We start from the raw sequence: 12548 nt of genomic DNA, 5'->3' as shown, positions 1-12548 counted from the left end.
ATTACACTTGATCACAAAATTAATTCTTAATTAATTATTGACCAATATTAATTAAACAAATATGATTTCTCCTTTAATATATTATCCTTATAACATATTAATAAATCATAATAACCTCTCTCTCTTTATTTATTTCTCCAATCAAGTTGCTTTAGTGAAGGCAACCCAAAAGGACCATGCACCATCGGGTCAAGTACATACCAAAATAGTTATGGACTTAGACACTAATCCAACAACTATATCTTTATTATTTATTTAATTAGTTTATTATGGTTTTTTTCTTTTTCTTTTAAAAAACTTTTTTACGAATGTTTCTTTGTTAACTTATAGAAAAAAATTATCTATTATGATGTATTTATTTTATTTTTTTAATATAAAATAAAATATATTTCTAATAATCATATGAATATTCTTAAATTTTACATACAAATTCATGATGAACATACAATAGTTTCACAAATATATATATATATATATATATATATATATATATATATATATATATATATATATAAACTACTCAATTCATACAAAACATATCAAATTAATCAACTCAAACATGATCAACAAGTGAATATATATAAACCACTCAATTCATACAAAACATATCAAATTAATCAACTAAAACATACATTCAAACACTTGAAAAAAAAAACAATTTCACAGTTTCTAGTTTATATCAATCCAAAGAAATAAAAATAATCAAATTCACAATTTCACAGTTCACACTCAAAATCAGTTTCACAGCTTCACAATTTCACAGTTCGCAAATTCATAGCTTCAAAATAATCATTCACATTCACAGCTTCATAAACAAGTTCACACTTCAAAATAAACAAATTTAATAGTTTCAATATAAACAATTTTACAGTTTCCATCAAGTGAAACTAATCAAACTAACCTGTTTTGCCAGGAAAAATTAAAGCTACACAGTGGTGAAGGTGAAGCTGCTGGAACGAAAAAAAAATCACTTCAAATAAATCGGTGGTGTTAATGTGAGTTAAAAAGAAAAATGCAAACACAATTGGGTCATGAAAACTAACCTCGCCGGAGATATGAGCACGAAATCGAAGGTCCCGTCGGAATTGGAGGTGGCAGTCGCTTTGGAGGTTATACCGCCGGTGGGACTCGGTTTTGGAGGGCAATCGGCGGTGGGAGAAGGGTTTCTAGCCCAATCAGCGGTGGAGAGCGTTGGGAGTCGCCACAGAAACTGCGAATGTGAATGATACGCGCCGGTGTGAAAGAAAGGAGAGCAAGGTTCGTCTGGGGAAGACGAACTGGAACATAAAGGGCTACGCTAATAGCGGCGACGCTAATAGCGGTGACATGGGGCTATTTGCGGCGACAAAATGGAGGGAATCATACGCGCACTTTTTGGCGATTATCAACCGTTGGATTGGGTTGGAATTGTACGGCCAGATTTCGTCTAAGGGTCAGTCAACGGATCGACCCCTTTAGCGGCGACATGTCGCCGCTAAAGGCATCGTCTCTAATGCCTTATCACAGGAACAAACCCTATCCGTTGGATTATTTGCCAAACCAAGGGTCACGATTGAAAGTAGCGTATCTCCGACGGATCACCGGTTGTTATCTTTAGTGACGGCGGTAATAGCGATGACAGTGGAGTTTTAGCAGCGACATACAGCGCGTCAAGTCTGGTGTCGCCACTATTGCTCTTGTCGTCCCAAAACGCGTCATCCCTAATACTCCGAATTCTTGTTGTGTAATCAATTAGTAAAATGGTTGTTTAATTTAGAAAGAGGGAATAAATCCAATGTATTTTTCATTTGGATAATATTTAAGTGTTGCATTCTTTAGTGCTGAGAGTTTCATTCAAGAAACTAGGTTATGTATTTCAATATTTTTGGAAATATATTTTGGATTTGAGTTATTTTTCAAAATACATTTTCAATTAGACACCATAGAAATTAGAAAACACGAGTAACATTTTTTTTGGTAATTCTTAAAATTATATATATATATATATATATATATATATATATATATATATATATATATATATATATATATAACATGATAAGAGTCATTCTACAATTGTAATTTTTTAAACAAGTGTATAAATGAGACTAGGGGCAAAATGGTAATTTTTCTTTGAAAATAATAGCATTGTACTTATTTTCAATAAAAATTATGATTAAAGAAAGGCGCAGTACGTGGGGCGCAATCTGTTATATGCATGTATGCTTGTGTGCTATATGTATGTGGGTTGAAATAGACCTAGGCGTGAAATAGACCCGTGTGGTTGAAAAAACCGACAGAGTCAATAGGGACTCGAGGGTGAAATAGACTAGGGGGAGAAATAGACCCGTTCGGTTGAAAAACACCGATTGAGTAGAAATAGACTCAGGGATGAAATAGACTCGGGTGCGAATATACCTGTTATAGCTTGCAAATAATATGTATGTATGTTATGCAGTATTTTTGTGGAACTCACTAAGTTTTGGGCTTACGGTTTATGTTTAAAATGTTTTTTTACATACTTTCGGTTCCAAGGGAAAGAGCTCGACGTGATTGCATCGTATCCACTAGTGTTCCATATTTTATGACATGATTTGTACCCTAATAAATATGTTATACATTATCACATTTTGATGGTTTTGGAATGAATGATTGATGGTTTTGGTTGATTTAAAACATAGATTTTCACTTAGTATTTTTGGGATGTTATAATGGCAAGGAGGATACAATTCACATGTTGCATGCACTCACATTGTCTCACAGTAATCCCATGACCCCATGTCTAACTTAGGCATCAAAGAGTATTATCGAGTTCTCACCCTGTAAATTGCAATACATTTGCATTTCTTGTTTCAATCAAATATTCTATGTCAAATGAGAATCAAGATAAGCCAGACAAGTCTTGGCAAGGATCAACGCAGAAATATTCTTTTTTATCTTATTTAAAAGTAAGAAATTATAATACATTATTGCTTCATATTATATTAAAACCAGGCGAATCTGTGCGCATTGTGCAAAAATATAACTATATAATTAAAATAATTCCTTTTAACAATTTATTGTTTAATATTTCTTTTTGAAAAACAAATCACAGTAGTAAATCAAACATATAGTTAACCTATTAGTTTTATTAAACATCATAGTTTTAAATCATTGATGATGCATACCATTAATTGAAAACTTTATAAATCGTTTAAAGTTGTGTAAATTGTATATCAAACATATGATCATCTATATATAACGAATAAGAAAAAGTATGAAAAAATAAATACAATAATATTTAATAACTTAAAAACACTAAAACATATATTATGAAAATTGTATTAAAATAATATTAAACAGTATAAATCATTAAGAAGAATATACACAAATTGATATACATTTGATATATAAAAACACTATTAACTCAAGATTCAACAAAACTAATTTCTTCAACTCTTTATATTTGAATCACAAATCTCTTTAAAATCATAAAAATATTTGAAAGCAAAACTTACTTATATACTACTAATACTAGTTTACGACCCTTGGAAGCCACGAGTAAAATATTTATAAAATTTTATTAAATTTTGAGTCCCTTTTTATTCTTATATCCTTTTTAAATATGAATATTAACTATTTATGAGTTTCACGAAGGCTCTTGTCAAACATGAAACATCATCATATATAATGAATAATTATAAAGAAGTGATCATTTATTCGATCATGACATTTATTAGAACATAACTTAAGGAAAAACTCATTTATCGTTGAACATTTTCTTGATTGACGTACTTAACCACATATATGAACAACACCATTAACAATAAAAAAAACATGTTTTATTTGCTAGCTTAGTTATTATACACACATATATGGAGATTCCTTCTAGGGGTACATATGAATCTAAATATAAAATTAGTACCATAAAACTTGATATATGGAACCATATAAGCCTAAGAGTTTATCAGGTTTAGATGAATGCAATGTGCTTTCCACTGAAAGTTTTCATTACTGCCTATAATGGAGAAAAAGAAGTCAAAAAGATAGTGTTTGACTAAATGTTACACACTGAAATAGCAACCAAGAATATCTTACCTTGGACTCATGAACATCTTGAACGGATCTGTTCATTTTGGTATAGCTTTTTGCTTCAGTATAGTGTATAATTGCACTGTGAAAGGTTTGCTACAACAAATGACCATTCTTCCTCACAAATCTAAAGAAATTATTGCCACTACGACCCAAAATAATTACAACATTTTAAGTAGATGTATAGTGATCAACAGAAGTTAGATGTTTAAAAGTTGAAGACATAAACTATGGGATAATTTAATGGATGAATACAAAAGGTTAGCAACAAAACTGGAAGATGAAGATGTGTTTAATTTGACATCACCTGCATTAATACATAATCGTTATAGAACAATCTGATACACACCCAACAAACATGATTATGTCAAGAACAAATATGTTTACTTTTTCCTAATAAAATTTTGAATTGCTAGCTTTAAGCTTCTGTGCCTGCATAAATTATAAGATTTAATACAACATTGTCATCCTCAAGTAATCAGAACTAAAAAAAACACATGTGTTGCTTAAATTGATCAACTTGTTAAAATGTCAAATTTAACCATTTTGACCTGTTAATAATCCAAAACTCTTTGCAAATATACCACCATCTATCTTATATTCTAGCCGAATTAATATACGAATCCAAAAAACTTTATCAATTTACTTTAAGAAAACGAAAATGTTAAAGAATGTTAACATTGGTTACTTTTGGTTAACAAAAACCTTCAAGTAAACATTAGCTACTTTTGATTCACAGAAACACTCATTTCTTGAAATACAAACACACAAACACATATAGTTACAGAGAGGGTGAAAAGTGGGAGAGATATGCTTTCATTCTTTGTAATTCCTTTGCATCAATGCAGAAAACTCTCCATTTCCTACAAAATTTGATTAAAACAAACATTGAAATGATTTTTAGTAGGGAATACATGTAAAGTCAAAGCATAAAATGCTTCTTCAGAAAAGTCACATGAGAACCATCTTTCAAATGACCTTTAGATAAACATGTTTCAGCAAATGTTGTTCTCTACGGTCAAGAAGTCACATGACAACCATGCTTCAAGTGAGCGAAAGTAAGACGTAAAAAGAAACAAATATTCTTCGATGCATTTTAACAAACATGTAGAAAGCATTCATTAAAATGGTAAAAACTAAACATTACCAAATCCTAATGAAACTAACACAAATTTATCTTCCTTTGATACCTTTCTTGTAGTATTATTCATAATTGCATGAACACCACTTTAATTAATAGAAAATTGTAACATTGTCAAATCACCATATCCTACACTACTTAATACATAGTTGGCCTAGCCTAAAACAAAGCAAAACACAACAATTTCAATTAGTTGAGGATACATGAATGAAAAGTTGATAAAAAAAGTCACATCAACATATAATCTGAACACTGTGGATTGCAACTATGAGCAATGTACATTACATATCCATTACAATAATATGAAAATCCATTTGAGGATGACCTTTTATATGTATTACTTTATAGCAAATTTAGGGCATCCTAATCAAGACCACCATCACTTACTTCCAAACAGGTAAACATAGTCACAAACATGTACGCACAGTTACAAACATATATAATTAAATAAATGCACACAACCACAAATACACATGTAGAAAAATAGCCATAGAGATACACATACAAACATATCGATACACAAACACAAACAATAACACATAAATATTAGCGTATACTCAACCTTGAATTGTAAGATGTATAAAAACATAAACTTAGTACCATTTTGTATTTTAAAGCCAGTTCTTCATATATTTCTACGTCTCACATAAGAAAACTTCAGTTATTCTATGTTTTCCTTCACCTTTAAAACATTTATTTTCCTAAAAACCGATTAATCAAATTATTTCCATGCTCAAAAAAAGAAGCAAAACACAATGATTTTTTAATTTCTAGGACGGTAGATATTGGAGATGCGATGATACTGGAACAAAAGACTCATGTCTTTAGACTTAGTGATTTGTTGATAATAGAAAACAAAATTTTTTAATACTTCATGGAATTGAAAATTCATATATATATATATATATATATATATATATATATATATATATATATATATATATATATATATATATATATATATATATATATATATATATATATATATATATATATATATATATATATATATATATATATATATAAGAAAAGTGATCTAACTCACCTGGACATAAGAGAGTTGCAACAGATGTAATCTTGAAATTAGCATTTACGATTAATAGAGGGAAAGAAAATAAGAAGCTGTGAATATGAATTTTGATCTTTTTGATTTTAGGGTTTAGTGAGAGGTTGAAGAAGAAGAGGTTGGCTATATTAAAAAGCGTTGGAAATCGTATATATACAGAAGGGCAGCATGTTAATTTAACAATGGACCAAATGTGAAAGGAACGAGTGACAAGTGCAAAGAGTCTTTTATTATAACAAGAGAAGAGATAAGTTATAAAGTGTATAAATAAGAGGGAAATAAAAAGTCATTAATCATTATCAATTAATAAGTATAAGTTACAAACTCTTTTGAGTGTAGTGAGAGTTGAAAATAAATATACCGTTTTAAAATGTCTTTATTATATATATATATATATATATATATATATATATATATATATATATATATATATATATATATATATATATATATATATATATATATATATATATATTCAATCAACACTTCAAATTTTCAGTCTTTCTTGAAAACTCTGAAAAATATGGTTTTCTTAATAATACCACTTTATCTTTTACCTTTGTTCCTAATTAAAGCATCTCTACTGGTTAATTTATATTATCTCTTAAAATTATTGTCACCTTGTCATTCTATTAACTTTAACCTATAATTAAATAATCTTTCTAATGGTTAACATATTCGAATAATTTTTTCATTAAATTTACATCATTTATCCTTATCTATTTAAAATAGTCTATAAAATCATTTCGGTTTTATTATTCATTTTTAAATATATATCATATTTTATAAACGTTGAATGCTACAAACAAACAAAAATAGAAATAAATGTTTATTTTATAAACGTAAAATACTAAAAAGTTATCATGTCATAGTTATAAAAAAACTGAAAATATTATATAATCGTTATTAATATGTATTTCAATATGTCATTAAATATCTGATAAAAATAATTAATTAATAAATAAATTAAAAATATTTAAAACTAAAATATAATTATGGGGTACAAAGAAAATATGATTAGATAACGAGGGAGTTAAATGTACTAAAGATGAAATTATATCGAATATAAAAGAAAAAAAAATAGCTGTGATTGTAATAAGTGACAGATAATATAAAGCAAAGTAATAAGTTGAAAAATAAGCTTTTTTTTTTTTTAAAGGTGGAGGTGGACCACGTCCATGTGTGTTTCCACTATCTTTGTGACATTGGTGATGAAGAAAATCCATACCTTTAAGGATAAAGCAATACATGTATTTGAGTTTTTCTCTCTTTTTTCTTCAATATATGCAACTTAGTGGTAATTTGGGGGAAATATGGAAGTATCAACAAAGCTTTTTATTCCCAAATCTCAATCACATGTAATTGTCTTTTACTCTCCCTCACAATTCAACTATAAGTTTTTTAGTAATCTATACAAACCCTTATATAATGGTTCACAAAAGAAATACAAAATTATATATCCAGGAGAAATCGATATATCAATAAACTATATTAATAACTATTGAGCTTCATCAATCTTTAATTGGGAAAACACTTCGCTCTCACTCGGATAACTCGAAATCGAGCTATCAATTATCGACATCGGCAACTGAAATGAAGTATTTATCGTCGTATCATCATACGACTCACGATCCACTGACATTAGTTGAAGTTTCAAAACATATTCTAAATCCCACAACACATCAACCATACTCGGCCTTTCGTCTCCCGTTTCTTTCAAACATCGCTCAGCTATTTCCACAAATTTCCTTAACGAGTCTTGATTAATTGTACTCATAAGAAACGGGTCAATTATTTTCTCAAGATTCCCATTTTTTATTTGTTTAATTGCCCAATCTGCCAGATTCACTTCCTTTGCAGGAAGTTTGTGGTCTAGAGCGGGTCTAGCACACAAAACTTCAAGCAATAACACACCGAATGAGTAAACATCTGATTTTTGCGTCAATTTCATACATCTAACGTATTCAGGATCCAGATACCCAAAACTCCCTTTAACATCCGAATGCTCACCTTCATCCACATTTTCCAACCGTGATATCCCGAAATCGGCAACTTTTGCTACATAATGTTCGTTTAACAAAATGTTTGTTGATTTCACATCACGATGAATTATCCCGCCTTCTGAACCCGTGTGAAGGTAGTGCAAACCTCGGGTTGCACTGATACACATCTCAAGCCTCCGTTCCCACGAGAGTCTTGGAAGATCTGAATCATACAAATGATCTTGAAGAGTACCCTTTTCCATAAACTCATATACGAGTAACATTTCGTTATTTTCATCACAATAACCGATCAAAGACACCAAATGTTTGTAGCGGATCCGAGACAACACCATGATTTCCGTAACGAATTCCGGCCGGCCTTGACCGTGACCTTGTTCGCCTCGTTTGACGGCCACTTTGGTCCCATGAAGTGTTCCTTTGTAAACCTTCCCGAAACCCCCTCTACCGATCATTAAATTTTCATCAAAATTATTTGTTGCTTGTACTATGTCGGCAAATGGGACCCTAAGATTGAGGTCTAGTACTGGTGATGGATTGTTGACTGTGAAGTCAACGTTTATGCTGGTGTATGAAGTACTCCGGCCATGTGATGGCACCACGTGAGACTCTGATTTTGCTCCGACCACCACCTGCTTTCCTTTCCCACATCTTGATCCGATGAAGAAACCTGCTAACAAAACCAGTAGAAAAGCTACACCTGCAACAACACATCCAACCACGATGAACACGCTCTTTCCCTTCTTCTTCGCCGGATCAGGCACACCGGAGTTTTTCAACATCTGCATGATCTCGACTCCGTTCAAGAACACTGGCTGATTGTTACCCCGAATTGCGCCAATACTGATATTCAAACGATTTGAATCATTGGATTCCACTACCAAATCAAGATAAAACGGAGCATGTAACGCCCGGATTGTGTTACCTGGTTGAATCTCCTCCTTGTGGTGGCTGTAGACAAAGAAGTTGAAAGCGTCGGTGGGACTGACGAGGGCTGTGCTTATAATGTCACAGAAATGAGCTCGAACCAGGTACATGGCATTCTCATTGACGTTGAAAATCCAAGTAATGTTTACCAAACTGTTGTTTAATTGCTTGGCTGTTTTATAAACATCATCAGGAGCATCGAATGAGCTTGCTCCGCCGTCGACATAGTTAGGCCGGTCATCAAAAGTGACGTTTCTTGCTTGTCCATTGTTGAAGATGAAGGAATTATCAGGTGTCCATGTTCTTCTTAAGGTGTCACGATTTACGTTGATCGTTTGTCCTCCAACGTTAACTCTGTGGATTGGGTTGAAAGCATAATCCGACGTTACGTTCTCCAGATCACCAATACTTCCGGCGGGTGAAATACGTGGGAAACTGGAGGCGGGCCTGAATAGATTCGACGGTGTCGTGAAAGCTTCAATGGCGTTTACAAAAGCAGAAGATGATCCACGGGAGGGTGTAAACTCGATTCTAAACTTTCGTTCAGACCCAATCGGGAATATAAATTCTCTAATCACAGTCGTGTTTCCGGTGCTAAAACCGGATAAAAGAGAGAACCCGGAAACAGAAACATCGAGTTTTGAATTGGAAAATTCTAATCCATTAGAAGAGAATTGGGAAAAATGAAGGCGTACCATGACGAAAGTGTTGATATCATCTGCTTCGAGTTCGTACCTTGATTTCTTAGTGAAGACTCTTGCTGTTCTGTAGATAACCGGCGTGTCGCTTGCCGGGTTGTTGCTTTCTGCGGCGACATGGCCACCGGAGATGGAGAAAGTGGAGGGGTTGACGTCTCCGACGAATTTTCGGTTGGTGAAATTGACGTCGGAGTTTGATCCACAATTGATAAAGTAGTGGTCCGGTAAGGCATACTGTGAGGAAGCAAGTGATAGTGAAGAGAGGAGGATGACAAGAAAGAAAGACATGATGGACGTCATTGAAGCAAGTGGGTAATTACTGTTTCGATTCGAATAATTATTGGTTTGCTTCCCTAGACGAAGACGACAATGTGATAAAAAAAAAAAAAGGTGTATTTTTGACGACGACCGCGAAGACTAGAATCTGGTGGTTGTAAATGGATACATGAATAAGATTCTATATTTCTTAATTTTAGGCATAATGCATGAAATCAAAAATAATGGATTTTCTATTGTTTTAATTTTTCTAGTTTAATGCAACCGTGGAAACTAATCTAAGTTAAAGGAAAAGAGAGGTTCCAGGATACAGCGTTCAGCCATGAGGAGAGGCTTCGGTCTTTGAGGATAAAGAATTAGAGACCACAGAGCGTTGACGGCAGATGTTGTTGGTAGTAGAGTACGATCTTTAAAAATACGTCTCATTAATTGTTACCCTTGTATGTGTGTATATATATGTGTATATTGAAGATTAGTAATAAAAACTCTTTTTAGTTCTATATATAATGTCTAATCATGTGAACCACTTAAATCTTTGTATTCTTGTTTTAATCTTTTATATCTCTAATCGGTTAGATAATTGTGTTTGTGTGTATTAATCTATGGAGATTGATTCACCCTTTGACCATATAGCCGGTAGGCAAACCAAAAACATGATGTCCGTATTAGATGTGACACTAAGGTGTTGTTTGATTTTCTGAAGCAAAAATTCATGAAGTCTGCGGACTATCTCTGCAACCCTCTGCAGTAGAAGAGGTGGACCAAACGGCTGCAGACTGTAATAAGAAGCGTGTTTGTTTTTTTTAACATCTGCTTACTGCTGCAGATATTAAAAAATTAAAATAAACTAATTTTATAAATCAAAAATAGTTTTTAAATACGAAAATTTTTATAATGTATAACATTTCGGCAAAAATTAATGATAATTCAGTAAAAAATAATGATATTTCAACAAAAAAAATAAAGATATTTAGTAAAAAAAATAATGATATTTCATCAAAAATTATCAGTATTCAATATAAAAAACGAAAAAAAAATCAACAAGAATAAACAAAAAAAATGAAAAATACAAAGTGAAATAAATTTTCAACAACATATAAGAAAAAATTCAGCAAGAAAAAAAAAAAAGAGACTGGAAGAGGCAGTACAAGTGCTGCGCCAAACAGAGCACGCACAAAGGTTTTTGACTCTGAAGACTTCTAAAAAACAAACAGCTGCGAGATGAAAAGTGCTACGCGTGTGCTGCGCCGCGCAGCAATAAGAGGTCTGAAGAGGTTTTTCCAAAAAACAAACAACACCTAAATTTCATCAAGAGCTAGTGTTGTGAGTGTTTCATACTTGGCCTTATAGACAACTTTAGGTCAACTCACTAGTATTTATGCTCATTGAATTCATGTAAGGTAAAATATCATACTGAAGCCATTTGGTATAAATAATAAAACCTTCTCTTATGTTTGTTGTGGACGTAGTTGATCATCCTTATCGTGTGAAGTAAATATTGTGTTCTGTTTATCGTTCTGCATTATTACTTTTTTTTTTTTTATGAAATCGTTTTTCATTGGTCAAAGTATTCAATGTCTAACCGATATCAGAACTATGGGTAATGATGAGAAGCTTAAGATCGGAAAGTTTGAAGGTCACAATTTCGAGTTCTAAAGAATGCAGATCAAAGACTACATTTATAGAAGAAATTACATCCTTGGTCAAAAAGAAACCTGAAGCGATAAAGCCGGAGGACTTGAATCTACTAGATCGGTAGCCTTCTAGCATGTTAACATTATCATTTAAGAACGTATCTTACAATATTGTCGATGAGAAGACTACATACAACGACGTTATCCAATATGTATGAAAAACCATCAAAATGAATAATGTGTTCTTAATCTGATAGTTGGTATATGTGAAGATGAATGGGGGTAGCTTGGTTACTGATCGTTTTAATGAGTTCAGTTCAATCATCTCTACGTTGATTTCGGGTTATTTAGATTCAAGAATCAAGTCCAAGCGTTGATACTATTATCCTATTTGCGAGATAGTTGGTAGGAAGTGCTAACCTAAAATTCGAAGGCATTCACGATGTAACCCTCGGTGAGGATGTGCGTAGACGAAGAGCCAAAGAAACTTCAAGTAGTCTTTTAAGTTTGTAAGATAGAGGAAGCAAATAGAATGTGATAGTATAAAAAGATAAAAATAGAGGAAGAAAGGTAGTGCAAGATATATATTAACTTAACGTAATTCATTCATTTACTTTAGATTTAAAATGAGTGATAGCTTAAGACAGACATATATTTTTTAAAGATGCTTCACGAATGCATAACACGATAGGAGGCATTCATGCATATATATAACTCAATGATCTAAATTATGCCCAAGGCCGGCCCAAGGGCAGG

General features: G+C 32.1%; 1 protein-coding gene across 1 annotated transcript; it reads right to left on the bottom strand.

Annotated features, from left to right (window-relative positions):
* Positions 1 to 7573: 7573 nt before the first annotated feature.
* Positions 7574 to 10230, bottom strand: LOC111896353 (probable receptor-like protein kinase At2g23200). The gene has a single exon (XM_023892358.3). It carries the CDS (start codon positions 10180 to 10182, stop codon positions 7756 to 7758), a length of 2427 nt encoding a protein of 808 aa, XP_023748126.1. The 5' UTR covers positions 10183 to 10230; the 3' UTR covers positions 7574 to 7755.
* Positions 10231 to 12548: the final 2318 nt, after the last annotated feature.

Source organism: Lactuca sativa, chromosome 4 (genome assembly GCF_002870075.4).
Source record: "Lactuca sativa cultivar Salinas chromosome 4, Lsat_Salinas_v11, whole genome shotgun sequence".
NCBI lineage: Eukaryota > Viridiplantae > Streptophyta > Magnoliopsida > Asterales > Asteraceae > Lactuca > Lactuca sativa.
This window is presented reverse-complemented; position numbering and strand designations above follow the sequence as displayed.

Bases quoted from the DNA above. Each gene is read 5' to 3' on its own strand.
- LOC111896353 (XM_023892358.3), bottom strand. From the start codon at position 10,182: ATGACGTCCATCATGTCTTTCTTTCTTGTCATCCTCCTCTCTTCACTA.